Source organism: Lepus europaeus, chromosome 18 (genome assembly GCF_033115175.1).
Source record: "Lepus europaeus isolate LE1 chromosome 18, mLepTim1.pri, whole genome shotgun sequence".
In the NCBI taxonomy this organism is placed as follows: domain Eukaryota; kingdom Metazoa; phylum Chordata; class Mammalia; order Lagomorpha; family Leporidae; genus Lepus; species Lepus europaeus.
The window spans coordinates 55,647,519-55,675,014 of NC_084844.1; the positions used below are offsets into that span (position 1 = coordinate 55,647,519).

Sequence of the window (27,496 nt, forward strand, 5' to 3'; positions counted from 1 at the left end):
TACAGGCACCCAAGGAGTTGGGCCATCTTCTGCTGCTTTCCTAGGCCATCGTGGAGAGCTGGAGCAGAAGTGGAGCAACCTGGATTTGAACCAGCACCATATGGGATGCTGGCACTGCAGGCAGTGGTTTCACCCACACTACACCACAACCCTGGACCCTGTCTTTAGTCTTAAATTGGAATTATTCAGATTGTTTTAACATAAAAACTATATACAATACAGAATTTAAATATAAGGTTTTTCATAAGCTAATTGTTAATATTTTACTCTTTCCCATGTAGGGGTATGAGTGTGTGTGTGTGTGTGTGTGTGTTTACCATTTGAAAATTGGTATCATGAATTTCTTTTTTACTGGAAGTTCAAGTTTCTTTCTTTTTTTTTTTTTTTTTTTATTTTTTTGACAGGCAGAGTGGACAGTGAGAGAGAGACAGAGAGAAAGGTCTTCCTTTTTCCGTTGGTTCACCCCTCAAGTGGCCGCTATGGCCGGCGCGCTGCGGCCAGCGCACCGCACTGATCTGAAGCCAGGAGCCAGGTGCTTCTCCTGGTCTCCCATGGGGTGCAGGGCCCAAGCACTTGGGCCATCCTCCACTGCACTCCCTGGCCATAGCAGAGAGCTGGACTGAAAGAGGGGCAACCGAGACAGAATCCGGTGCCCTGACTGGGACTAGAACCTGGTGTGCCAGAGCCGCAAGGTGGAGGATTAGCCTGTTGAGCCACGGCGCTGGCCGATATCATGAATTTCATTTTAAAAACTTAAGCATGTGTCTGCTATGATGTTTACTTTTTTAGTAGTATTTTTAGAATGTCGTTATGGATCGGTCTGATCTTGACTCATGAGTAGATTCAGACTTTGTATTTTTTTGGCAAGAATACTTCATAGGTGATGGATACTGTATATTGCATCACATTATAAAGCATGTATGGTTTATTATTTGCAGTGTTTAGGGACATACCTTGTTTTTTTTTTGTTTTTTTTTTTTTTTGTTTTGTTTTGTTTTTTAGAGGTAGAGATGGTTGCAAAATAGAAACTTATTTTTTCATAGTTTTCTTCTCTCTCAAATAAGTGGCAAAAAGTCTTTTCATTTTCGAAAGATTTCCTTGCCTAATCTCTTTCACACTCTTCTGCCACTTCCACTGTGGGGGACTTCTAAAATGGCACTTGAGTTTCCTCATTTTTAGCCACATTTCCTTTTACATGTCTGTTATTAGCCATGTTAGTTTATAAGATGGTCCTAGGACATGGAAATGCCAGCAAGAACGCATTCATAGCAATACTTTTTAACAATATATCAATTTATTTATCTTGCTTGTTCTTAAGCCCTGGCATAATCTTACATTGAATATACCCAGCCTATTAGTCATTGAAGTCTAATCAAGTTATGGCTCATCAGCGTGAGGAAGCTGTTGATGCGTGTCCCGGCCTTTGTTCAACAAGTTTGATAATACTGATTCATCCGCCCTTTTTCATTCCCCACTCCCTTCCTCTTCTATCTCTGTTTGTCTCCTTTTCTCAGTGTCTCTAATTTCAAAATAACTTTATTCTTCAGGACAGAATTTTTGTTTTTCATTTGTACAAATATATAAGACTAAAAACAATTATTACCCACTGCTTTTATTTTATATGACCAAGTTTTCAAAATTCTGGTTAAAAAATAATTTAGTAGCTCTTATAGGACTTTTCTTTGTTAGAAAGTGCTTTTATTTTTTATTTTTTATTTTTTTTGCTGATTCAATCTTTTTGTATGTTCACATTTTCTATTTTTCTGAGTCAGTTATGGTAATTTTAGTGTTTCTAGAAATTTTTTCATTCCATCTAAATATCTAATTGCTGGTTTACAATTGTTCATAATGTTTTCTTATAATTATTTTTATTTCTGTAAGGAATGTAGTAGTGTCTCCATTCACATTTCTGATTTTAGTTACTTTTATCTTCTTTCTTGTCAATCTGGATAAAGGCTATTCAATTTTGTTTATCATTTGAAAGAACAAACTTGGTTTATTAGATTCTTTTTCTCAATTCTTTTATTTGTTTTGGTTCTAATCTTTAATATTTCCTTCTAGTCTTTAATTTTAGCTCTTTTTTCCCTAGTTACATAAAGTATAACTTTAATATTTTAGAACTTTCTCTTTTTTTAATATAGATGTTTATAGCTGTAAATTTCTCTCTGTGCTTTCTGTGAATCCTGTAACTTTGTATTCTCTCTTTATTTTCATTCATCTCAAAAGTATTTTTAATTTTCTGGTTTCTTTATTCCTTGACACATTGGTTAACTATGTTAATTCCTACATACTTGATATGGGATGCAGGCATCCCAAGCAGCATTTTAACTGGTACACCAAATGTCTGTCCCCTTTTGTGTGTTTTTTATATTTTTAATTTGTTAATAATATATTCTGTTTTTAAAAATTCACTTATTTAAAAGGCAGAGTTAGAGAAAGGGAGACAGATATATATATATATATATATATATATATAGAGAGAGAGAGAGAGAGAGAGAGAGAGAGAATATGAATGAGAATGAATGAATATCTTCTATCGGTTCACTTCCCAAATGGCTTCAAGGGCCAGTTCTGGGCCAGGTTGAAGCCAGTAGTCGGGAGCTTCATCCAGATCTCCCACGTGGGTGACAGGGGCCCAAGCACTTGTGACCATCTTTAGCTGCATTCCCAAGCACATTAACAGAGAGCTGGATCAGAATTGGAGCAGCTGGCGCTTGAACCCACACTCACATTGGGTGACGGTGTCGTGTCGCAGGTGGTGGCTTAACCAGCTACTTCACAATGCTGGCTCCATATTTTTTGATATTTTCTTAATGATTACCATGTGCATTACAATTAACCCCCCAAATTTATAACACTCTCATTTGAGTTCATTCCAACTTAGCTTCAAAAGCATACATAAACTTTGTAGTTCCACTCCCATTTTTGCCATTGTCAGTAATTATATATGTGTATACATTGTATGAATAGTAAGATATTTATAATGATTATTTTATGTATTTATCTTTTAAGTAATAAAAGAAAGAGTTATAAGCAAAAAGTACAATTATAATGGCTTTTGTATTTGTCTATGTGGTTACTTCTCTCAGAGTTAGTTATTTCTTCATATTCTCAGAAATACTGCAGTGTCTTTCCTTATTCTCTTGCATTTGTTTATTTGAGAATGTTTTAGTTCTCCTTCAGTTTTGAAGGACACTTTTGCTGGACAAAGTAATCAAATGCATTTGAAGGGACTGTCTATGAGAAGGAGGAGGATGCTGGCGTCACAGGTGGCGGCTTTGCCCTGCAAGCCACAGCGCTAGCCCCTTCAGTCTCTTCTTAAAACTACCACGTTCCTTGAAGGAGTTCTTTTACGTTTAAGGATTTAAATACTACCTTTCTCTTTTGTTCAGTGATGTTCAGTGCGTGCCACTTATAAGTTCTGGAAAATGATGAGTGCTGGTAACTGCCTGATTGTTCTTTCTTGCCCTTATACCTCACCTGCAAACTCTAAAGCTCTGTGTCTAGTATGATTTATTTTTTATATCCTCCTCTTAGATTATGTTAGAAATTGCAACCATAGCATGTCTGGTAGAGAATTCTTAATCTCCCACCAGCGCTTTGCTCTCCACATAATATGTGAGCTTCTTCCTGCTGCTGGGTTCTTCTGTACTTCAGTAAGTAGCAGCTCTCTCTTTCCAGTTGCTCAGGACACATGTTTTGAAATTACCTTTCATGTGTCTATTTACTGTACTCTTCCTTTTTTTTTTTTTTTTTTTAATTTGACAGGTAGAGTTATAGACAGTGAGAGAGAGAGAGAGAGAGAAAGGTTTTCCTTCCGTTGGTTCACTCCCCAAATAGCTGCTACGGCCCACACTGCACCGATCCGAAGCCAGGAGCCATGTGCTTCTTCCTGGTCTCCCATGTGGGCGCAGGGGCCCAAGCACTTGGGCCATCCTCCACTGCCTTCTCAGGCCACAGCAGAGAGCTGGACTGGAAGAGGACTAGAACCCAGCGCCCATATGGGATGCCGGCACCGCAGGCGGAGGATTAACCAAGTGAGCCACGGCGCCGGCCCCTATATCTGTTCCTTTAGCACATACTGCCTTCCTTTCTTCTAAGGTGTTATCAGAACCTGTCCTCTTTAAAACCACCAGGTATTCACTAGTTTGATTACTGGCATTTCTCACCCGCCTTTGACTGGAGTTTGCAGACTTGTCTTCCCTTGCTTATACCTTGCAGTGTCTCATGCCGTTGGCTTTCAGCGTAGCAGCCAGAGTAGGCCTTCCAAGCACTAAGTCAGGTCATGACTCACTGTCTTAAAGCTCCTCCGAGCCTTTCAGTGAGCCTGTCGGTTTCTATTTTATCTGACCCGCACCTGTCTTTCCAGTGTTCTTTCTGTTGTCCTCCTTGTTTGCTTAGCTCTAGCCACCACACAGAACTCTTTGATGTTCCACAGATAATAATAGAGGATGTTCCTACCTTTTCCTCCCTTGTGAATAATTTTGATGTGCCACTCTTACATTTTAGTTAGGTCTGTGAGCAATTGCCACATCCGTAGAAAATATCACTCAACATTACTGTCTTGCTCCTTAATATATTATTTTGCTTTTATCATAACCTGACTGTTTTTTAGTAGGTCATGAGCCCTTTGAGACCACGGTCTCTGGCTCACTCTGAATTCTCAGGTATTAAGGTAGTTTTTTGTTAGTATTTTGAATATATTCGATTATATTTTCCTGACAGTTACTAAGATAATGGAAAGCTGTTTATTGGATAGGTTTATTTTATGACCAATTACTGATCTCCCTTTTTAAACTAGGTTTTAGATGGTATTCATGGTACCATTCCATAAATAATTCTTGCTTTGGCTTTTCTCTTATTCATTAATTTTCTCTAATTTACTTTTTTTTTTTCCTTTGGACAAAGCCAGAAGTCAGGTGCAGGGACCCAGGCACTTGGGCCATCTTCTTCTGCCCTCCCGGGCCACAGCAGAGAGCTGGACTGGAAGAAGAGCAACCAGGACTAGTACCTGGTGCCCCTCTAATTTACTTTTGTTCCTTTGTTTAGAACTTCTAGATCAATGTTGAATGATAGTGGTATTCTTGTGTGGTGACAGTAGAATTCTTGTTGTTTCTGACTTGGAATGCAGATGTCTTTTGAGTAGTCCTTATTCTCGAAGAGTTTGTGATTTGCCAAATATGTGTGTGTGTGTGTGTGTGAATGAGTGTGAGTAAGAGAGACAGAAATAATAAGAATAAATAAGGAATGGCTATTACATTTTAGTAGATAACTTTTTGGTATCATTCAATAAATGATGAAATGTTTCTATATATATTAATATGATGAATTACAATAATATATATTTTCTACAGTCGGTCCATCCTGGCATTCCAGAAGTGATTCCTATTTGGTTCAGATTTGTATTAAATATATTTTTGCACTTGGAATGCTAATATTTATGATGCATGCATAAAATGCTTAAGTGGCATTGATTAATAATGTACTTCATAAAGGTTTTTATGGGTTATGCTACCCTTTAAATGGGGAAAATTTTCATTTTTAAATTTATTTTATCATGCAGTAAAAAATTATTGATGATGTAGTGAGCAAAAACGTATCTTCAGTCTTCTCAAACTCAGACTTTTCCAGATTTTGTTCAGAAGTCAGTTGAGAGGCAGAGTTTTCTGTTTCTTGAGGTCGAGATGCATCTTAACCAAGAGTTGTTGGTAGAAGGATGATAGATAATTCTCTGAAAATTGTAAAATTTTTCTTTAGCATCAACAGGTGGGTATAGGTATATGTGTGTATGTGTACACATTTACATATGCACACTTTTTTAAATATTTTAAATTTAAATGTAGGACATTTTACTGGAGTGTTTTTAAATATTAAGGTATATATATGGGGCTGGCGTTGTGGTGCACTGAGTTAAACTGCCGCTTGTGTCCCCAGCATCCCAGATTAGAGTGCCAGTTTGGGTCTTGCTATTCTGCTTCCCATCTAGTGTCATGTACCTGGAAATGCAGCAGTGTTAACCCAAGTACTTACACCTCTGCCACCCACGTGGGAGATTAGAGTGGAGTTTCTGGCTCCTGGCTTTGGCCTGGCCCCATCTTGGCTGTTGTAGGCATTTGGGGAGTGAACTAGTACATGGAAGATATCTTCTCCCCTCTCTCTGTTATTCTGCCTTTCAAATAGCTAAATCTTTAGAAGTAAAAAAAAAAAAAAAGAAAAAGAAAAAGAAACGTGAAGAAATCAAGCTATCCTCCAGGTGCTGACAGACCAGAGACTCCCCTCTCACACTGGGCATAAGGGTGTGCAGATCAAAAATTACTTCTGGGGTTGGGTACTTCCAAGCTCCCTCTGTTTTTCCCTTGCTGTAGCTCTTTTTGTGTAAAATTCTCAATGTAATCTCTGACCAATTTGCTCCATCTGTGGACACTCATTGAGAATCTACAGCATTCTCTAGACTCCACCAAGGGAGCAGTGAGAAGAGAGAACCTACCAGTCCACTGAAGGGATACAGCACACAGCGTAGTGAACAAGCTTCTCACTGGCTGCTTGCAAGTGGTTGCAGTCGTTAATATAGGGTGATTTTAAAATTCATGCACAGTTTGATACGTACCCTTCAAAATGTGGAGATTCAGCTCCTAACTGTGGCTCTAACTTTATGACCTGCTTCCACTGCAAAGAAGGCCACAGTAGACACTGTGTGTCGCTTTGGAGAGTAGGTAGCAAAGCAGTGTTGTGGCTTTTCTGCTTGTTCTTGGTTGTGAGGAAGCCATGCTGTGCAGATACTCAAGCAGCTTTATGAAGAGACTCAGGTGGTGAGGATCTGAGGTTTCCTGCCAGTAGCCATGTGACACATCCTCCAACCCAGTAAAGCTCACTTCTTGGTTTTAGTCTCATGAGGTACCCTGAGTCAGAACAACCCAGATCAAATGCTTCCTGAATCCTGACTCTCAGAAACCATGACATAATGAATGTTGGTTGTTTTCAACTATAAGGCTTTAGGGTAATTTTTGTAGAACATAGATTGCTAGTACAGATTCTTTCACTGATTTATTAGGATTGATTGATTGATTTGAAAGGCAAAGTGACAGAGAGAGAGAATATCTTCTGCTGGTTCATTCCCAAATAGTGTAACAGCTGGGGCCAGGGCTGGGGCTGGGTTAGGCTGAAGCCAGAAGCCAGGAGCCAGGATTTCCATCTGGGTCTCCCACGTGGATGGCAGGGACCCAAGTACTTGGGCCATCTCCTGCTGCCTTCCCAGGTTCCTGAGCAGGAAACTGGATGGAAAGCGGAGCCCCAGGAATGCAAACAGCATTCCCATAAGGGATGCAGGCCCAACAAGTGGCAGATTAACTGCTGTGTGCTACATGCCAGACCCATTTTTAGCTTATTACTTTCTTTCAAAGCATTTTAGTCTGTATAATTCTTCTTTTTGGGACATACTGAGATTTTTTTTTGTGGCATAATGAATGATTAAAAACTATCAGAAAAAGTTTGTATTATTAGTCATATTTATTCAGTGGGTTTTTTTCATCTTTTTTTAAAGATTTATTTTATTTATTTGAAAGACATAGTTACAGAGAGAGGTAGAGACAGAGAAGTCTTCCTTCTGCTGGTTCACTCCCCAGATGGCCGCAACGGCTGGAGCTGTGCTGATCTGAAGCAAGGAGCTAAGAGTATTTTCTGGGTCTCCCACGTGGGTGCAGAGGCCCAAGAACTTGGGCCATCTTCTACTGCTTTCCCAGGCCATAGCAGAGAGCTGGATTGGAAGAGGAGCAGCCAGGACTAGAACCGGCGCCCAAATGGGATGCTGGCACTTCAGGCCAGGGCTTTAACCTGCTGCACCACAGTGCTGGCCCCTTTTTGCATCTTTAATCCAAAAATATTGAGGATTTGTTCAAAATTTATTTACATTGTGATTGACAATTTCTCCTATTCCTTGACTTTTATTATATATTTCAACATTAGCTTGACTTGTATATTTATTGTAAACTATATATATTTATAGATAGATGGATAAATAGATAGTTTATATTTCAAAGATTTGTTTGTTTATTTCAGGGGAAGAGATAGGTCTTCTATTCACTGTTTCATTCCCCAAATGACTGAATCAGCAAGGGCTGGGCCAGGCTGAAGCAAGGACCAGGAACTCCATCTGCATCTGCATGGGAGGTTGGGAACCAAGTACTTGGGGCATCATTTCCCAAGTACATTAGCAGGAAGCTGGATTGGAAGCAAAGCAGCCAGGACTGGAACCAGTGCTTTGATATGGAATGCTGGTGTAGCAAGTGCGAGCCTAAACCATTGTACCACAGTGCTGGTCATACACACACACACACACACACACATAATATATGTATGTATGTGAAAAGATTTTAGTTTTAATTTCTGTAGCTTTTGTTAATGTTGCATACTCTGTTTTCTAAGTTAGTATTATCCTGTTGTAGTTTAAAAGAGCTTTTTGTTTTTCAAGCCTATTCTCTGATTTAGAATACTCTGCCATTTTATCAATGTTAAATATATACTCTTCAAAAATATTTTTTAAAATAAAAAAAACCTTGCATATACAAATGAAGAAGGAGTATAAAACTTTATTTAACATTAATGATCATCACTGTGGTAAAACTGGTTTAAAGGAATGTTGTAGTAATTCAGTTTTTGTGATCACTGTAGAAAGAATATTGGCATGAGATGGCTAGATTGAAAACCCAGGCATTAGATAAAACTGCTAATTATCTCTAAGATGATAAAACAGTAATCTTTGGAGTTTGGAGACAAATCGTTTGCATCCCTACTGAACAAAAATCTCTAAGTTATCATTTAAGTTAAATGTCTGTATCCTAGTGAGTGGTAAAGGTCAAAGGAATCAAGAGTACACTTAAAAAAAATTCTTGAGGAGACATGAAAAGGAGAGGGAATCCTTGTTTTTTCTTATGTCTAGGAATGGGATAAGTTTTCCTAACACACACACAGGCTGGAAATTCCAACTGTCAATGACATAAATGCAACAGTTACAGAATGACATTGCCATCATAACCACAAATGACAGGCACCCACTTTAAGTGTACATTTTGAGTGTTGACAAATGTAGCTACTCTGTAATCACAACCAGTCAAGATGCAGAACTGGCCTGTACCCTGAGAAAGATCTTGGTGACTCATACACTCCCACCTGTGTGGTGCTTAAGGCGATCATTCATTCAGCTTCTTGTCACTGTCAGTTTCGATTTTTTCCTAGAATTTGATATAAACATAATCTTACTGTATGAACTTACTTGTGCCTGCTTTTTGTCTCTCAGCCTTTGCGTGTGTTGTTAAGTTTGCATTGTATTGATATACTGCCATGTGTTTATCTGAGGGCAGTACTGAAACTCAACAATCTTTTGTAGTTTTCATTGTGGAGCTTTTACATGTATTCCTAAGAAATTCATGGTCTTTGACACCATTATTGTGAATAGAGTTTAAATAAATTTCTGGTATTTTGCTACCTTACATAGAAATATAGTTGATTGGCTTATGTTCTTGATTGGCATATACTGTGTCCTTTGACCTAATAGTTTAATTTCACTATGAGTCTTAGTAGTTATTTTCTGTGTAAAGAGTTGTAGAAATGCAAATGTCTCTGAGTGAAAGCAAAGCTATTTTTTTCTTTTTCCTTGTTTACCTTTGTACCTACTATGACTAAGTGTGATATTAGTGGGAGGTTATTTAAGGTGTCCTTTATGAAATGAAAAAATTTCAACTGTGCTAACAGTTGTTAGTGTTCTTTACTAATGGATTTTGTTGGGACAATCAAATGATTTTTTTCTCAACTATTCTGTAAATATTGTACATGACATTGATTTTCTAATATTAAGCTGGTATTGCAGTCCTGAAAGGAACTTCACTCAATTATGATATATATCCTTTTCCTGTATTGTTGGATTAGCCGTTCATATTTTAATGATTTTTGTTTCTTTTTGTACAAGGGATATTATCTTGTGATGTCTTTGTCAGGTTTTTGTAAACAGTTATGCTGGCCTCATGAAAGAGTGTGAAGCACACTTTCTGTTCATTAAAAAAAAATGTGTAAAGACTGTTATTTCTTGCTTGCATGTTTTTAAGAGTTCACCAGTGAGCCCATCTGGGTCTGGACTTTCTGTGAGGGATTTGACTAACAAGTTCATTAACTAAGTTCTAAAATTATTCAGGTTTCTATATTATTTTTGGAAGGTTTTCAGTTTCAGAGAATGAGTCCATTTAATCTTTTCTTGGTAAAATAAGTAGTAATTTCCCCTTTTTTCATTTTGATTTTAGTGATTTGAATCTTCTCTGTTGGTCAGTGTAGCTGAAGGCTTGCCTTTGGTGATTTTTCCCAAAGAATCATTTTGGTTTTGTTGACTTTTCTGTACTGTTTTTCTATCTCTTTCTCAGCTGTTTCCATTCTACTTTTTGTTACTTCCTTCTTGTTGCTTGTTTTGGCCTTATTTAAAGAACAAATTAATTCCCTAAACTATAAAGTTAGGTTCTTGATTTGAGATTTCTTCTAGTGTATATGTGTAATGCTGCAAGTTATCATCGGAACATTTCTTTCACTTCGTCCTGCAAATGTTGATGAGTTGTAACTTTATTTTTTTTAGCCCAAAATATTTTTTTTACTATTTCTGGAGACACCTTTGATCCATTGTTATTTAGAAGTGTATTGTTTAAGGGCCATATATTTGAGAATTTTTTAGGTGTGTTTTGTTATTGGTTTCTAATTTAATTATTTTGTGGTTGAAGAACATACATGATTTCCATTCTTCTAACAAAAGTTGTGTTTTGGGGGCTGGTGCTGTGGTGTAGTAGGTTAAGCCTCCGCCTACGGTGCTAGCACCCCATATTGGCACTGTTTTGTTTCCTGGCTGCTCCTCTTCCAGTCCAGCTCTCTGCTATGGCCTGGGAAAGCAGTGGAAGATGGCCTAAGTGCTTGAGTCCCTGCACCTGCATGGGAGATCCAGAAGGATCTCCTGGCTCTTGGCTTTTGATCAGCCAAGCTGCAGCTCTTGCTGCCATTTGGAGAGTGAACCAGTGGATGGAAGACCTCTCTTTCTCTGTGTAACTCTACCTCTCAAATAAATAAATAAAATCTTAAAAAAAAAAAAAAAGTTGTGTTTTACCCCACACGAATTTGGCAAAAATATTTACCTTGAAGTTACTGCATGGGGCATTTTGTCTCTTGGCTGACTGAGATTTATGTGTTGTGTGTTTCATCAAGCAAATAAATATAGCTAACAAACAAACTAGATAACTTCTAATCAATAATAAAATACATAGGTCTCCAAATTAATTATTACTATTAAAGAATGTAATACTGCCAACTCTTCTGCTTCCCTGTATATTTCTTTCAACAGTAGTTTACTCTGTTTCAGTAAAGGATCTATCTGTAGCCAGTTCTGTGCCATTGATATCCCCTCTCCTTTTTCACCATCCCTAATGCATGTAAATGATGATCTCTAATTTCAAGGATTATGTGAAGATGGTCCCTTCACAGAAATGACTTAAAATGATATTTGGTGTTCAGATGGTATGATAATATATATAACTGTACTGGTAATGCTTTAATTTGGCTAAGAAGGACTAATTCATATCATGAAAGATAATGTATGGTGGTGACTTAGCTTAATTAAGTGACAAATGGGTAGAATAATTATAATTATTTTAACTTATGTTTACTTATGCCATTTACTGTGGTTTCACCTTGTCCACAGAAACAATGACCGTAAAATCAGAAGACCTGGTCTTTTTGTTCTTCTTGTTTATCACTAATTGCTGACCTTGTAATTCTTTCTTTGTTTTTCTAGTTTTCTCCCTTTCTGTTTCTATTCTGGGCTTCAGTTTGTGGGTCCTTAGAGGGAAAATTAGAAGAGCACCTTTAGATTTCTTTTATGGAAGTAGCCATTGAGTTTTTGTTGCTGTTGTTGTTGTTTGGTTTTAATATAATAATGGCTTCCTGCTATTCTTTATCTGACCCTAGACATGGATTCCTCTAGAAATACGTCATTTTGATCATTATCCACCTAGCTGTTGCTTTTATTTTTCTGTCTCTTTTGGGCGAGCCCAATTAGTTACCTTGACTTCTCTTTGTGTTTCAGCCTGAAAGAATAGACCCAAGTGCATCACGACAAGGATATGATGTCCGCTCTGATGTCTGGAGTTTGGGGATCACGTTGGTATGTTTCTGTTGATTCATCCTTGTCACACATTTAGAAGTGAAGGACTGTTTCATCAAACTTTGATTCCTCATAAGAACTTCTTTTCTTGACTTTAATTTTGTTTGCCTGTTTTCCACCATGCCTATTATTGTAGGGACTATATTTTCTATTGTTGAGGGGAAAAAAGTATATATTTACCTTAAAGTCAAATCAGTTCGTAATTTTTCTCAAGTTTTTTTTTTTATTTTTTTTAATTTTTGACAGGCAGAGTGGATAGTGAGAGAGAGACAGAGAGAAAGGTCTTCCTTTTGCCGTTGGTTCACCCTCCAATGGCCGCCGCGGTAGCGCGCTACGGCCTGCGCACCGCGCTGATCCGATGGCAGGAGCCAGGTGCTTCTCCTGGTCTCCCATGGGGTGCAGGGCCCAAGGACTTGGGCCATCCTCCACTGCACTCCCTGGCCACAGCAGAGAGCTGGCCTGGAAGAGGGGCAACCGGGACAGGATCGGTGCCCTGACCGGGACTAGAACCCGGTGTACCGGCGCCGCAAGGCAGAGGATTAGCCTAGTGAGCCGCAGCGCCGGTTTTTTAAAGTGTCTGAGGCTAGCTGATGTTGCAGCTGGATCTCTGGGCCACAGGTGGTAGAGTCAGGAGCTGCGCTAAGAATGGCACAGGGAAAGGCAACTTGCCTGCTCCAGGTCAACCATGAAGCTATGTTAGTCTCTCCCATCTCAACACAGTGTATGGTAGCATTTTTATTTGCTTATTATTTTTTTTTTTACAAATTTTGTTTTGAAGCTTTATTTTCCTGTGCTTGGTGACCTGATTTTGGATGACCTCAATAGCTTCTTCCACATTAGAAGATAGTTATCAGATTAGGTGTGCAGCCCAAACCTTTTCCTTCATTTTTTATCCCATTTTCAGTAATCTCCATTTGTTCAGTGGCCTTATATGCTTCTAGAATCCTTTTCCTATGTAGCAGCTCATACCCTAGTTAGTTCTTGTTGATGAGTCCTGTTGCCAGGCCTGCTGCCGACCCTGTATAGCGAGTTGAAGGCTTGCTGCTTGCCTTTCCGGGGGCTCCATCTGCTCCCTTATGACCACACGTGGGAGCTGCCTTCTGGAGGGTGTTTGCATTGTGAAGCCAACTGACTGAACAAGGAAGGCTTTTTTCCCTTCTTGTATAGTCAGGAGAGAATGTGCATCTTGGGTATCCTTTAAGTCTGCCAGCTTGTCCCAAAGACTGCAGCAAGGCCCCTACCTTCCAGTGGAGGCAACTGTTTGCTATAAGGAGATGGTGGTCAGACATATCTGCCTCAGAGCATGCCAGTTGTGTGTAAAGTAACAAATATATACTTCTGCTTACAAAAACAAAATTCTGTTTTGTGAACAGTTTTATTGTCATTTTTAAAACAAGCTCCTTTAATTACATTTAGCTAAACTTCATTGTTTAAAAGTAAGATACTTGGTATTTATATTTGCTTTATAATTGATTTTTATAGAGACAATCTTTTTCTAAGACAATCTTAGAAAAATCATGAAATTAATTTCTAAGACCCTAAATCTTTAATTTTTTTAAAGATTTATTTTATTTATTTGAAAGAGAGAGGTAGAGACAGAGAGAGAGGTCTTCCATCCGCTGGTTCACTCCCCATTCCACTGGGGAGAGTGAATAATGCCTGGTGTATTTTGCTTTCTCCTCTTTGTTCTCTGTAGTACGAGCTGGCCACAGGCCGATTTCCTTATCCGAAGTGGAACAGTGTGTTTGATCAGCTAACACAGGTCGTGAAAGGAGATCCTCCACAGCTGAGTAATTCTGAGGAAAGGGAATTCTCCCCAAGTTTCATCAACTTTGTCAACTTGTGGTAAGTACTTCATTCATGATTGCTCAAACACATATGGGGAGAACAATGAGGTTGACTTCAGCCTAGCAGCATTGGTACTTGACCTGGGTGAGGTGGACCCTTTGTGACATCACCCTGCCTTGTAGGCTGGGACTCAAGGTCATTATGGCTATGTGGAAGGCTCCAGCTAGCCTGGAGAAGTATCACCTTTTTATTGTGCTGCTCCAGTGTTGGTGAGAAACAGTCATGGGTGGTGGAGAAGCTGATGCCTCCAGGTGTCTAGCACTTTGTACAGAGAGAGCTAGGTTAAACCTCTAGGTGGGACAGATCATCCTACTCGGATATGGTTCTCACAATGAAATTGTGCCAGAATTGCCTGGAAACTTTTTCTACGTCAAGGCTTTGCCATACCAGACTGTTCAGGAGTGAATTTGCTCTGATACAACACTACACAGGTCTGTGTGTGTATGTAGTAGGGCCAGGCCCAAAGCAAAATGGACAAAACTATATATAATGACCCTCTGAAAATTTAGACAAGATGCGAATCCCACACCTGTTGGTATTAACTTTATTTAACAGTTGTGTGTGTGTGTGTTTGTGTTTGTAGCACCTAAGAATAAATACATGCAGACATGGCAAGAATAAAGTCATGCTTTGCTCCTTTTTTTTTTTTTGACAGGCAGAGTTAGACAGTGAGAGAGACAGAGACAGAGAGAGAGGTCTTCCTTTTTCCATTGGTTCACCTCCCCAAATGGCCGCTACGGCTGGTGCGTTTCGCCGATCCGAAGCCAGGTGCCAGCTGCTTCCTCCTAGTCTCCCATACAGGCGCAGGGCCCAAGCACTTGGGCCATCCTCCACTGCCTTCCCGGGCCATAGCAGAGAGCTGGACTGGAACAGGAGCAATCGGGACAGAATCCGGCGCCCCAAATGGGACTAGAACCTGGGGTGCCGGCGCCGCAGGCAGAGGATTAGCCAAGTGAGCCATGGCACCAGCACTTTGCTCTGTTTTTAAATAAAACCCTTTTTTTGTTATTATTATTTTTTTAAGATTTGCTTATTTGAAAGGCAGAGTCAGAGAGAGCTTCCATCCACTGTTTACTCCCTAAAAGGTCACAGTGGCCAAGGCTGGGCCAGGCCCAAGTGAGGAGCCGATTGCTGTATCCCAGTGTCCCATGTGGGTGCAGGGGCCCAAGCACTTGGGCCATCTTCCGCTGCTTTCCCTGCATTAGCAGGGAGCTGGATTGGAAGTGGAGCAGCTGGGACTTGAACTGGTGCTTACATGGGATGCCAGCATAGCAGGTGGCAGCTTAACCCCACTGTGCCACAAAGTTGGCCTTGTCATTTGCTGTTTTTTGTAATTTTTCCATTTATTCAGTATTTTTTAAAAAGATATTTATGAACAAAAAAAACACAGAGAATTAGGGTTGGTGTTGTGGCGTGGAATATTGGACTGCTGCCTGCAATGCAGGCATCCCATATGGGCTCTGGTTCCCGTCCTGACTGCTACACTTTCTATTCAGCTCCCTGCTAATGCACCTCGATAAGTAGCAGAGGATGGCTCAATTACTTGAGCCGCTGCACCCATGTGGGAGATCTGGAAGAAATTTCTGGCTCCTGGCTTTGGCCTGGCCCAGTCCCAGCCATTCCGGCCATTTGGGGAATGAACCAGGAGACGGAAGACTGCTCTCTCTCTCTCTCTCTCTGTCTCTCTCTCTTTCTCTCTCTGTTTCTGTTTCTCTGTCTATAACTCAGTCTTTCAAATAAATAAAAAAAAAATCTTAAAAAAAAAAAAGCTGGAGTATTTTATTCATTCTTGAAAATGCTTTTTTTGTTTCTTATTTTTTTCCTGCCAAGAATGCTATTTATTTCTTCTCTTTATAAGCTTATATGACTCATATTTCAGGGTCTAACATTATCTCCTCTTTGAATAATTAGAAAGTATATGGTTGACTTTAGCTTTCAAGCCCCTATCATCTTCTCTGACTAATTTCTACTCTTGTGGGGGAGTAGAATACCTCAAAATTTTCTAGGTCGAAGAAGGCTACAGAGATGACTCAAATTAGCTGCTTTCTTCTAAGAACAATTTGTTTTTTGCTAATTTGCATACTGTATATAAGTTATATAATTCCACAAATGTGATCATTTTATATATTCTGTTTTTATGAAATATCTGCTTAAAGAATATATGTAAGTCATAAAGCATAATATCTGAATAATCACCTGTGAACCTTCCATGGGTGTTGCTTTCTTTTAATTCCTAGAGTTCTTGATTAGCTTTGTTTTATATATTGTAACTCTTGTTGATTTTTGAATTTCATTTCTCATGGTTATGGACATCAGTGTCCCTTTTGTTTTCCCTGAGTAGGTTTATATTTCCATCTCATTCCAAATCATTTAGGTCTATTTTCGTCATCTGCTTTTATTAGTGCTTTACATTTGTCATTTTCCCTGCCACTGTATTTGTCTTGGACATTGTAGGATCATTCAGATTTCTAAGTAGTTTCTTATATTCCAGGATTGCCTTGTTCCAAACCATTCTCTATTTTAGTATTGTGTATGTGTGTGTTGCACACATGATTATATTCTCTATTTAAAACCATCTAAACCATGTGTTCTAACTGGAGTGGTATTAGCCCCAAACAGTTGAAAACTGATTTTGTGGAGACAGAAATCTTGGATCACACAGTCATTCATAGCCCTTCCTAGTAGGGAGGGTGCTTATTGCAAAAACGTTTGGAAAGCACTGTCCTGGAGGCTTCTTCCTGACCTGAAAACTGTGTACATTAACATGACTTTGCAAACCTCATTGTGATCTGATTTGGCTTGTTGCTGTAGCCACATTTCTCATTACTCCCCTTGAATGAGCTGTCTCTCTGCCAAACTGATTTTCTTCAGTTATATAATGTAGAAGTGACTGGAGGCTAACATGGGAGAATAGTTTCATTGCCTTTGCAAAAAGACTTCTCAAAAAGCATACAGAAAGAAGCTAAGTACAAGAGAAAAGACTGGCAAAATTGGATTTCACTAAAATTGAAAACTTTTGCTGATTAAAAGACAGTCATGTATGAAATGCTAAACCATGCAGTATAAGGTATTTCTCATAAAGATGTTTGATAAAGGACTCTTCTACAGAATATGTAAAGAATACTTATAAAACATTCATTGATACGAAAATAACAATGCAACATGGTAAAATACTTGAAAGATATTGTAAAAGATGATATTTGAAAGATCAATAAACATATTAAAGGGTGTTCACTAAGCATTATTAGTCATCAGAGAGATGCAAATCACAACTGCAATGAGATACCATTACAGTCACCAGAACACTTTAAAGTGACTGACCGTACCAGGTATTGGTGAGGATGTGAGGCTACTGGAAGTCTTGTACATAACATGTGGAAATATATGATTGAAGTATGAGCTGCTATAACAAACTCAGAAAGTAAATCCCTGGACAAGGTAATGATGCTGTTGTGATGCACCTGCCTCGCACAATCTCCTCAATCTAAACCCTGGATCAACTTGGGATATGTTATGAACTCTGAAGCCCTTTTAGAAGAGGTAAAGAAGAATCACTGGCAGAAGTAAGCAGATCAGAGAATTGTACCAGAACTAGAAATCTGAACAAAATATGCCCTTGTAAAATTGTCAGTGAAAACATATGCAATGAAGGAATGCTTTGAATTTAAGAAATGTTTCAAATAGGAAATACAGTTTTTGAATTGAAAAATGGTGGTATGTGTTTGATTGTGTGTTGGGGGTTAACCAAATCTGTGAAGTAGGCAATGTCCTTCAGTGCATCTTCCAGAAGAAAGGGATAAAAAAGTTAATATGAGGTAGATGATGAAAGATGTAGAAGGAAAATCCAGGAAATTTTATGTAACTGATAATAATCAGAAAAGGATCTCCTGTATTTGAAGAAAAACTTGAGTGAGATTAAGATGCCAGACCAAATTAACTAAAAAAAGGGGGAGAGGCAGAAAGCCACACCTAGGTAAGGTAACATTTTGAAATTCCTTTTAAAAATGTATTAAGGTTGGCCAACATTGTGGTGCAGCAGTTTAAGCCATCACCTGTGATGCCAGCATCCCATATGAGCATTGATTGGAGTCCCCAGCTGCTCCACTTCCAATTCTGCTCCCACTAATGCACCTTGGAAAATAGCAGAAGATTACCCAAATACTTGGGCCTCTGCCACCCATGGGGGAGACCTGGATGGAGTTCCAGGCTCCTGGCTTGAACCTGGCTCAGCTGCAGCTGTTGTGGCCATTTTGAGGAGTCAAAAGAATGGAAGACCTCCGTATCTCTCTCTAACTCTGTCAAATAAATAAATAAATGTTTTTTAAAAAAAGTGTATCAAGTGGTACAAAATTAAGGAATCCATAGAGTTCTCAAATTAAATGAAATCTGAAATTATGGAAGGTAAGGGAATGCCAAAGCAAACTTAAAAACTGTATTCCTAACATGGCTTTTCTATCTGAATTTATAATAAGTATGTGATAGAAATTCTTTAGAAGATAATTTAATTTTAAAACTTAATTTTAAGCCTTTGGTTGGAGAGAGACTTCCTACTCCCTGTAGTTGATGGGCTCCAGCAGATGCCCAAGACAAAGCTAAACGGAATATGAGTAGTACACAGAAAACTCAACACTTAACAAAAGGGAATGAGAACTAGTAGAAACAAGAAACAACTGGTAACAGAAATAGATCTTTAACAAACTTCAAATATTAGAATGATCAGAAACAAAAAATTTTTTTATTTAATTAAAGAGATGCATCTTGGAGATATAAACATAAAACGTAAAGAGCCCAATAGAAATTCTAGAATTGAAAAGCATAGATTAAAACACTAAATAGCTGGTTTTACATTAAATACAATTGAAGAGAGATTAGTGAACTGGAAGGCAGATCTGAACCTCTCCTAGTAGAACCCTTTTTTTTTTTTTTTGACAGGCAGAGTGGACAGTGAGAGAGACAGAGAGAAAGGTCTTCCTTTGCCGTTGGTTCACCCTCCAATGGCCGCTGCGGCCGGGCCACACTCCCGGGCCACAGCAGAGAGCTGGCCTGGAAGAGGGGCAACCGGGACAGAATCCGGCGCCTCAAATGGGACTAGAACCCGGTGTGCCTGCGCCGCTAGGTGGAGGATTAGCCTGTTGAGCCACGGCACTGGCCTCCTAGTAGAACTTTTTGAGATGAATTTTCTGTAGTCTGCTATGTCCAATGATACAGCTACTAGCTTTGAAATGTGGCCAATGTGACTGAGGAAGTATTTTATCTAATTAGAGTTAATTTGGCTAGTGGCTACCTTATTTGATAGTCTAACTAATTGGGGTTATATTATTGATAGCAGATTACTTCTGTTAGCAATAATTCAGAAATATCAGTGTTGATAGTAATTTGGTTTCAGATTTTCCCTCAGCCTCATGGGTTTATATGGTGACATCATTTTCTGCTCTACTGGATGAAATAGAAAAACAAAAAACCAAAAAGACATGGGAGTTTTATAAAGAAAGCAATCTGTGTGGGTGAAACATGCAATAGAAATGCTCATTAAGTTTTATGTAGGTCTGAAGCTACAGGCTTGGTGTATTCCTTGTATAAAAGTAGGCAGCAACAGCTGGGACCTTACTTCCTGTAGAATCCGAGTTCTGCAAGTGCTCTTTTTCACAGGGGGCCAGCAGGAGTAAGTGTAGGAGAAAGGAGAAACTATTGGTATCAGTTGCTGCCTGGGCCACAGCCTAAATAAGCTGTGACTGCAACATGGCAAGAATATAGATACCTGATGCAAGACTATGGGACTGTATCTGTAATAGTTCAATGTCAGTACAGGACTGGAACTTGAAGGGTTTATTATAGGATCTTGTTCTAAACTGGTATCTGAAAAGAAGACGAAGCTGTGAAATTACTCTGCATGATGTATCTCTAGCTTCAGGCTCAGGTTGTGCTTTGTAGGCACTCAGATATTTCTTGAACAAATGAGTATACATGGAAAGTAGGCACATTCTTTCAGAGTGAGTTGTTAGACCAAAATTCCAAGATATATAAAGTCAGATGCTAACAAAAGCACCCAATAAAACAGAACCTGAATTTACTTTAAGTTGAGGTAAATTATGGAATACTGAAATACACTGTAACAGAAAATAAGTATATTTAGGATGCTTTGTAAGTTATAATAAACTTATAAAAGTGTAAGTTCCGTTAAAACCAAGGAAGAAATAAAGCAGAAATGAATCAGTCAGATATGAGAACTATTTAAATTGAAGTCATGGAAATTAAAAAACATAGCTATTGCTATAAAAGGCACAACAGACTTGATGTACTCTAAACTAGATATAATTAGAAGACAGAATTAGAAAAATGAATTCATAGTAGTCAAGTGGAAACCACCTATTTGTCCGTTCACTGATGAATGGATAAAATGTATGATACCTACACACAATTGAATGCTAGTCAGCCTTTAAAAAAGGATGAAATCTTGTCATTTGTAACAACATAGATGGAACTGCTGGAGTTCATTATGATAAGTGAAATAAGCCATCTTAACTCAAATGTGGAATCTCAAGAAGGATGGTGACCTCATAGAAGTGTAATGGTAGCTACCATAGTCTGGGGAGGGAGAGGTTGGGAGAACCTGATTAATAGGTACAGACTTGTAGCTAGATAGGAGTGATAAGTTCAGGGGTTCTCTTGCATAGTAGAATGACTACAGATAATGTACTGCATACTTCTCTTTTAAAATACTAGCAGATAGGATTTTGGATGTTTTCACCATAACAGCATGTGAAATATTTGAGGAGATAGATATATTTACTCAGATTGGACATTTACAATGTATCCATGTGTCAAAACATCACGTGGTACCCCATAAATATGTACAATTTTTATGTGTATTAAACTTTTTAAAACAAGAATTAAGGAAATGAAAAAGAAACTGAGGAATTTCCCCAGCATGAAACAGATTAAAAAATATGAAAAGCAGCTAAGAATTAGGGATCATGAAAAGTAGAGAAGAATGTAATGGAAATATGAAGGCAGCTCTGAAAGAAGAGAAGCAGTATTTGAGGTAGTCATGGAAACATCTGAGAATTGATCCGGGATAGGCTATCACAGTGAAAATAAAGCTTGTCCCATTCCGGGTAGTGAAGGACAAATCGCTGCCTAAATGCACTGGTGCAAAAATGGCAGAACAATGACAAACATAGAAGTCATCAGGAAGAGAGGATAGGTTAGCTGCCAAGGACTGATCATTAGACTGACAGAAATCGTGTTCCCAGCAACATAATTGCCAGTAAAAAGTGGAGTCAGCTCCTGAGTGCTGCAGGGAAACACTTGTCAGCCTACCCCTGAAGTCTTGTACTCAGGCATTCAAACAGCATTCAAAGTTAGGGAGAAATACAGACATTTCAGGACTAGGAAAACTGGGAGCTCACCATTTCTAGACAGTTTTCACAGAAGATCCTCGATCAAGAAGAAAAGTTGGTCCAGAAGACGTGTGTCCCAACATGGTCCCAGAAGTCAAGCTTTTGAGACAGAAATGAGTGTGTAAGAATTGGATGTTAGGGATTTGGGGATCAGCAGCTTAGCCAAAGGAAGGAAGCAGCATTGGGCAGAGGAAGTTGGGCTGCAGTGCAGTCTTTGTGAGAGTTTCAGCTGACTCCATGGGAAGGTAAAAGTGGAATGGCCCATCGGGATAACCCAACTTGTAATGACAGTCTTCTATTTATAACCTCTTGTGGATCAGTCATGAAAGACAAGCCATTGTGGGGAAGATAAGGCAGTTTTCTTCTGATGAGGTATTCTTGAATAGGCAGCAACAAGAGGGTTGTCTGCTGGCAGTGTTCCTCAGATTGGAAAAGTAAGTCCATCATTCTTGAAGAGGGAGTCCGTGTAGCACTTCGCAGCATCCACTACGAAAGGAATGGGAGATGACAGAGCAGTAAGTTTAGAAAAAGAGGTAAACTATGTTGTCAGTATTAACTTTTGATAGTAAGAAATGAATTTAAGTTTGAGGAGAGTCGTGATTAAAATATGGGTCAATATAGATGGAGTAAATACAAACTAAATGGAAATACTTCTGACAACTTTAATTAGATGAGGGAGAATTTGAGGAGAAAATATCAACAGAGCAGAAGCTTTATATATTGATACAATCCTTAGTGAAGTTGTAGTGTTTCAGACTTTTGGACCCAAGTAGATATCATTGAAATACAGAATACAAAAGTTTTAAACGCTTAATGATAAATTAATAAAATTCATGTGTAGTTTACCTTTCAGGATTACTGAATTGCTGGTTCCTCTTGGGTGATGGGTGGATGGATGGATGGATGGATGGATGGAGATGCACACATTTAGAAAAGCATAAATGTATAAATATACAATTTTATACTTATACGTGCATTCATATCCTCAGGGGTACAGAATTTTTTTTTTTTTTTTTACAGAAGACCATTTGGCTAATTATAACAACATGATCGGTGAACCATACAAAATTATCAACTTAAAAACTAGCCTGATAACATATTTATTGAATTTTGAGTCCCTCCTGTGCTTGCCTTGGCAGGGCCAGCCGTCTCCACCCCTGATTTATCAAGTATTCAGTGTGGCTGTACCACAGTGTCATCAGTTCTCAGCAGTTAACTTTCATCTGATTTTCTATTATTGATCCTATACTGATAGCCTAAAGATAAATCCTTAGATTATAGATCACCTAATTTTGTGTATATACTTTGCTATGTTTAGCAGGTAATTTGCTTTGTTTATTACTTTGGATCTCAAGGAAAAAGCTATTTGATCTATGTAGTATTTTGTGTGTGAAATAAAACAGTACAATAAATATACCTCCATTTTATTAACATTGCTTTAATGTTATTTTAGCCTTACGAAGGATGAATCCAAAAGGCCAAAGTATAAAGAACTTCTGGTGAGTGTGAACTGGGAATTTTAGATCCAGGCTCTCCCCTAAATCCTGTTAGCATGCTGATTCACTAAGCAAGCAGTGCACTCTCTGTCACAGATAATCACCCTGACTTTACTGTTTTCTTGAATGTTTTAACTTTTCAAAAACTTGTTTATTTGAAAGGCAGAGAGAGAGAGAGACCTTCCACTTATTCCCTCCCCAAATGCCTACAATAGCCTGGGGTTGGACCAGGCGGAAGCAGGGAGCCTGGAACTCCATCCAGTTCTCTCACATGGGTGGCAGAGACTCAACTACTTGAACCATCATCTGCTGTCTCCCAGGAAAACATTAGCCAGGAGTTGGATAGGAAGGGAGTAGCTGGGGCTCTAACCTAGAGCTCCATTGGAACATGGGCATCCCAAGTGGTGGTTTAACCTGGCGTGCCACAATGCCCATCTGTGATCTGTAATGTTTTTAGATAAAGGCATAAGGAAAGAAAATTTGTGGTTATATTTTTCCTCTGGATTTACTAATTTCTCATGGAAAATTTTGGTCTTAATGTATAGAAATTAGAGAATGGTGTTGTGGCACAGCAGGTAAAGCCACTGCCTACAGAGCTGGCATTCCATATGGTTGCCAGTTTGAATCCCAGCTGCTCCACTTTTGTTACAGCTCCCTGCTAATGGCCTGGTGAAGTAGTGGAGGAAGCCCAAGTCCTTGGACCCCTGCACCCATGTGGGAGACCCGGAAGAAGCTCCTGGCTTTAGCCTGGCCCAGCCCTGGCCGTTGTGGCCATTTTGGGGGTGAACCAGTGGATGGAAGACCTCTCTATGCTTCCCCTCTCTCTAACTCTGACTTTCAAATAAATAAATAGATAAGTAAGAACTTAAAAAAAATTACCCCCAGGAATTCTAGCTTTCACTTTATGGAGCCATTTTTCACTGTGTACTGTATGTATATGTAACATATCCATAAGAAAAAGTTTGTGAGAGATATACTTATTGTACTTACTCTGCTTTTATCAAAAACTCACAAGCAAATCTACATCATATGGCTACTTTGCGTTTTTATGAAAGTTCTCAGTCACAGTCTGCTGGGTGTGGCAATGCAGGGAAGGAGGTACTGTGATCTGATAATGTAGGGCTATTTTTAAAAAAGACCTATTTATTTTTCACATTTAGCTTCTGCAAAGATGTTAGATGAAATTTACAGTCATCTCAGCAATGATTGTAAAGATACTGAGTCATTGTATTTAGAGAAGTTGTGAGGGAAAAATGTTGATAAAAGTGGAGTATGAGAAGGTGGGTTAGTGAAGTGGGTCTGGGCCCAGGGCCCAAGCTCATGGGACAAGTTTCTGTTCGTCTTTGCACTGCCACTGGGCTACACTGAGGATTGGGATTTTTGCCTGTGCCGCTAGTGGAACAGCGAGTGGTATTCATGTAGTCCTTCTTGGCTCTCAGATGGTATGGTAGAGGCTCCACTTGTGTTTTGTGCTGAGGAACAAACAACACTGCCGCCTGCCTCAACACACTCTCCCCGGTCCACAGAGAAGCTCAGACCTCACCGCCAGGGTGGCACCTCCAAACTGTCACACCCACTAACTCACCTGCACGGAACGAAGGCTCCGGACTGGTGGAGCTACAGTTGTCTACAGCCACATGTGGTTGGGAGTCTGCAGTTAGACTGTGTGCTGTGTAGAAATTGGGAGAAGTTCAGTTTGGGCTTTAATACATACCCTTGATGTTTTTCTTTCCTTCTTCCCTTTTCAATTTTCTTACAGAAACATCCCTTTATTTTGATGTATGAGGAACGTACCGTTGAGGTCGCATGCTATGTTTGTAAAATCCTGGATCAAATGCCAGCTACTCCCAGCTCTCCCATGTATGTCGATTGATATCGCTGCTACATCAGACTCTAGGAAAAAGGGCTGAGAGGAAGCAAGACGTAAAGAATTTTCATCCCGTATCACAGTGTTTTTATTGCTCGCCCAGACACCATGTGCAATAAGATTGGTGTTCGTTTCCATCATGTCTGTATACTCCTGTCACCTAGAACGTGCATCCCTGTAATACCTGATTGATCACACAGTGTTAGTGCTGGTCAGAGAGACCTCATCCTGCTCTTTCGTGATGAACATGTTCATGAAATGTGGAAGTCCGTACGATCAAGTTGTTGACTGTGATTAGATCACACCTTAAATTCATTTCTAGACTCGAAACCTGGAGACGCAGCTACTGGAATGTTGTTTGATCAGACTTCCAAATCCTGGAAGGACGTGGTGATGGATGTACTAAGTCTGAACGTAGAGACTCGGGCTTGAGTGAGAAGAACTTGCACAGCCAATGAGACACATTGCCTTCTGGAGCTGGGAGACAAAGGAGGAGTTTACCTTCTTCACCAAGTGCAATAGATTTACTGATTTGATATTCTGTTGCTTTACACAGTCGATGTTTGGGGATCGATGTGCTCAGCCAAATTTCCTGTTCGAAATATCATGTTAAATTAGAATGAATTTATCTTTACCAAAAACCATGTTGCATTCAAAGAGGTGAACATTAAAATATTGAGACAGGACAGAATGTGTTCTTTTCTCCTTTACCAGTCCTTCTGCTTTTCATTGGGAAGACTCAGGAGTCTGCCACTTGTCAAAGAAGGTGCTGATCCTAAGAATTTTTCACTCTCAGAATTTGGTGTGCTGCCAACTTGATGTTTCACCTGCCACAAACCACCAGGACTGAAAGAAGAAAAAAGTACAGAGGGCAAAGTTTACAAATGTTTTAATTCTAATACTGTATCCGGAACAACTTGTAGCAGCTATGTGTGTTTCCCCTTGGTCCCCAACCTGTTACTTTAGCCATCATAACTCACTAACAGGGAGAAGGAGCTAGTAGCAATGTGCCTTGATTGAATAGATAAAAAGTTCTTATAGGCAGCAAAAGACCAAATCTCAGTTGTTTGCTTCTTGCCATCACTGGCCCAGGTATTTAGTTTCTGGATATCTTTCCCCTTTCCTGTGGCCTGTTGCCGCTGTGTGACTTTTGCTTAATCCAAAATATTTAGGCTTTTTTTTTTTTTTTTTCTATATCAAAAACCTTTCTGATTACCAGGGATGTCTCTGACCAAGGAAGTTGAGCCGCCGGATCTCTCTTATGCTCTAGTGTTTAAAAGGCTGAGAACAGTGGGGCCTGGCTGATGTGGTAGGTGATGAGGCCAGAGATGGGGATCTGAAATGGCAGTCTTTTTACCTGCTGCAATCTCTAGTAGTTCATTATCACTTCTGAGAATTGGAATTTCGCGAAACAAAAAATCCCGCGTAATTAGAGGGGGCCATTTAAATGTATCACGTGTGCATCTTCACTTACCCGTGAGCCAGTGTCTCGTTTGGTTTTGCACAGGCCTCCCTGGCATGGAGCCTTGGGCTTTATCTAGCAGTTGGGCAGCACTGTGAGTGGTTCAAGCACACTGGAATATAGAGCAGCAGAGCTCTGAGATGCAGATCATGCCATTCCAGAACCAAATCGTGGCAGGTATTGCTGTGTCTCCTCCCAGAGTGACGGTCATACCTACTATACAACAACAAAGGGAGAATGGTGCTGTTTAAAAGTTACATCCCTGTAAAACTGCAGAATTAAAAAGATTTCTCTCTTAGGTCCACTTGCCTAATTTCCTTATCTCTTCCCCGACGGTGTCCCAAACCTTAGATGTCCCAGTGTTCTGAAAGGAGGCGTTGCTATATGTCTTCCTTCGACCGCACCAAGCCATCACCCTCCATTGCTCCCAGGGACCCAAGAGGAATTGGTTTCTCTGCTGTCAACTTCCCGTCTGGCTCAGCCTAGGGTCACTTTGCCATTATGCAAATGGAGATTAAAGCAATTCTGACTGTCCAGGAGCTAATCTGACCGTTTTATTGTGTGGATGACCACATAAAAAGGCAATTTTAGTGTATTAATCATAGATTATTATAAACTATAAACTTAAGGGCAAGGAATTTATTACAATGTATCTTTATTAAAACAAAAGGGTGTATAGTGTTCACAAACTGTGAAAATAGTGTAAGAACTGTACATTGTGAGCTCTGGTTATTTTTCTCTTGTACCATAGAAAAATGTATAAAAATTATCAAAAAGCTAATGTGCAGGGATATTGCCTTATTTGTCTGTAAAAATGGAGCTCAGTAACATAACTGCTTCTTTGAGCTTTGGAATATTTTATCCTGTATTCTTGTTTGAATTCCTCCTCTATTTAAGATATATACATGGAATCAAAGTGTTTATGTAATAGTTCTATCCTTTTGCCTGCAGGTCAGTTGTAATAAATCTAGGATGTGATGATGACTTTGTAATTTGATTTTCTGAAGTCAGACCCTGAGAGGGGAAACTGAAGTAAATTGCATTAAATTATCTGTGCATTTCCCACTGGGAGGAACTATCCCCTTCTGGAAGTGCTCATGGCTTCTGCCGTGTTCTCCCCTCCCATGGTTGCTCTGTGCCCTTTGCTTGTCCTTTGTGAAACCAGAGATGCACCTGGGAAGCACCGTGTTGCTTCCTGTGTGAGCAAGTGTGCCGCGGTGTCTTCAAGTTTGTTCCTGT

At 39.4% G+C, this 27,496-nt stretch overlaps 1 protein-coding gene across 2 annotated transcripts in view; it reads left to right on the plus strand.

The window, feature by feature from the left end:
- MAP2K4 (mitogen-activated protein kinase kinase 4) overlaps positions 1-27,238 on the plus strand; it is a 120,642-nt gene extending 93,404 nt beyond the window's left edge. For both annotated transcript variants that reach the window (XM_062216498.1, XM_062216499.1), the window contains 4 exons: positions 12,107-12,184; positions 13,881-14,029; positions 22,886-22,931; positions 24,688-27,238. In XM_062216498.1, coding sequence (XP_062072482.1) covers positions 12,107-12,184; positions 13,881-14,029; positions 22,886-22,931; positions 24,688-24,801 — 387 coding nt within the window. In that variant the 3' untranslated portion in view covers positions 24,802-27,238. The remainder of the gene's footprint in view (positions 1-12,106; positions 12,185-13,880; positions 14,030-22,885; positions 22,932-24,687) is intronic.
- Positions 27,239-27,496: the final 258 nt, after the last annotated feature.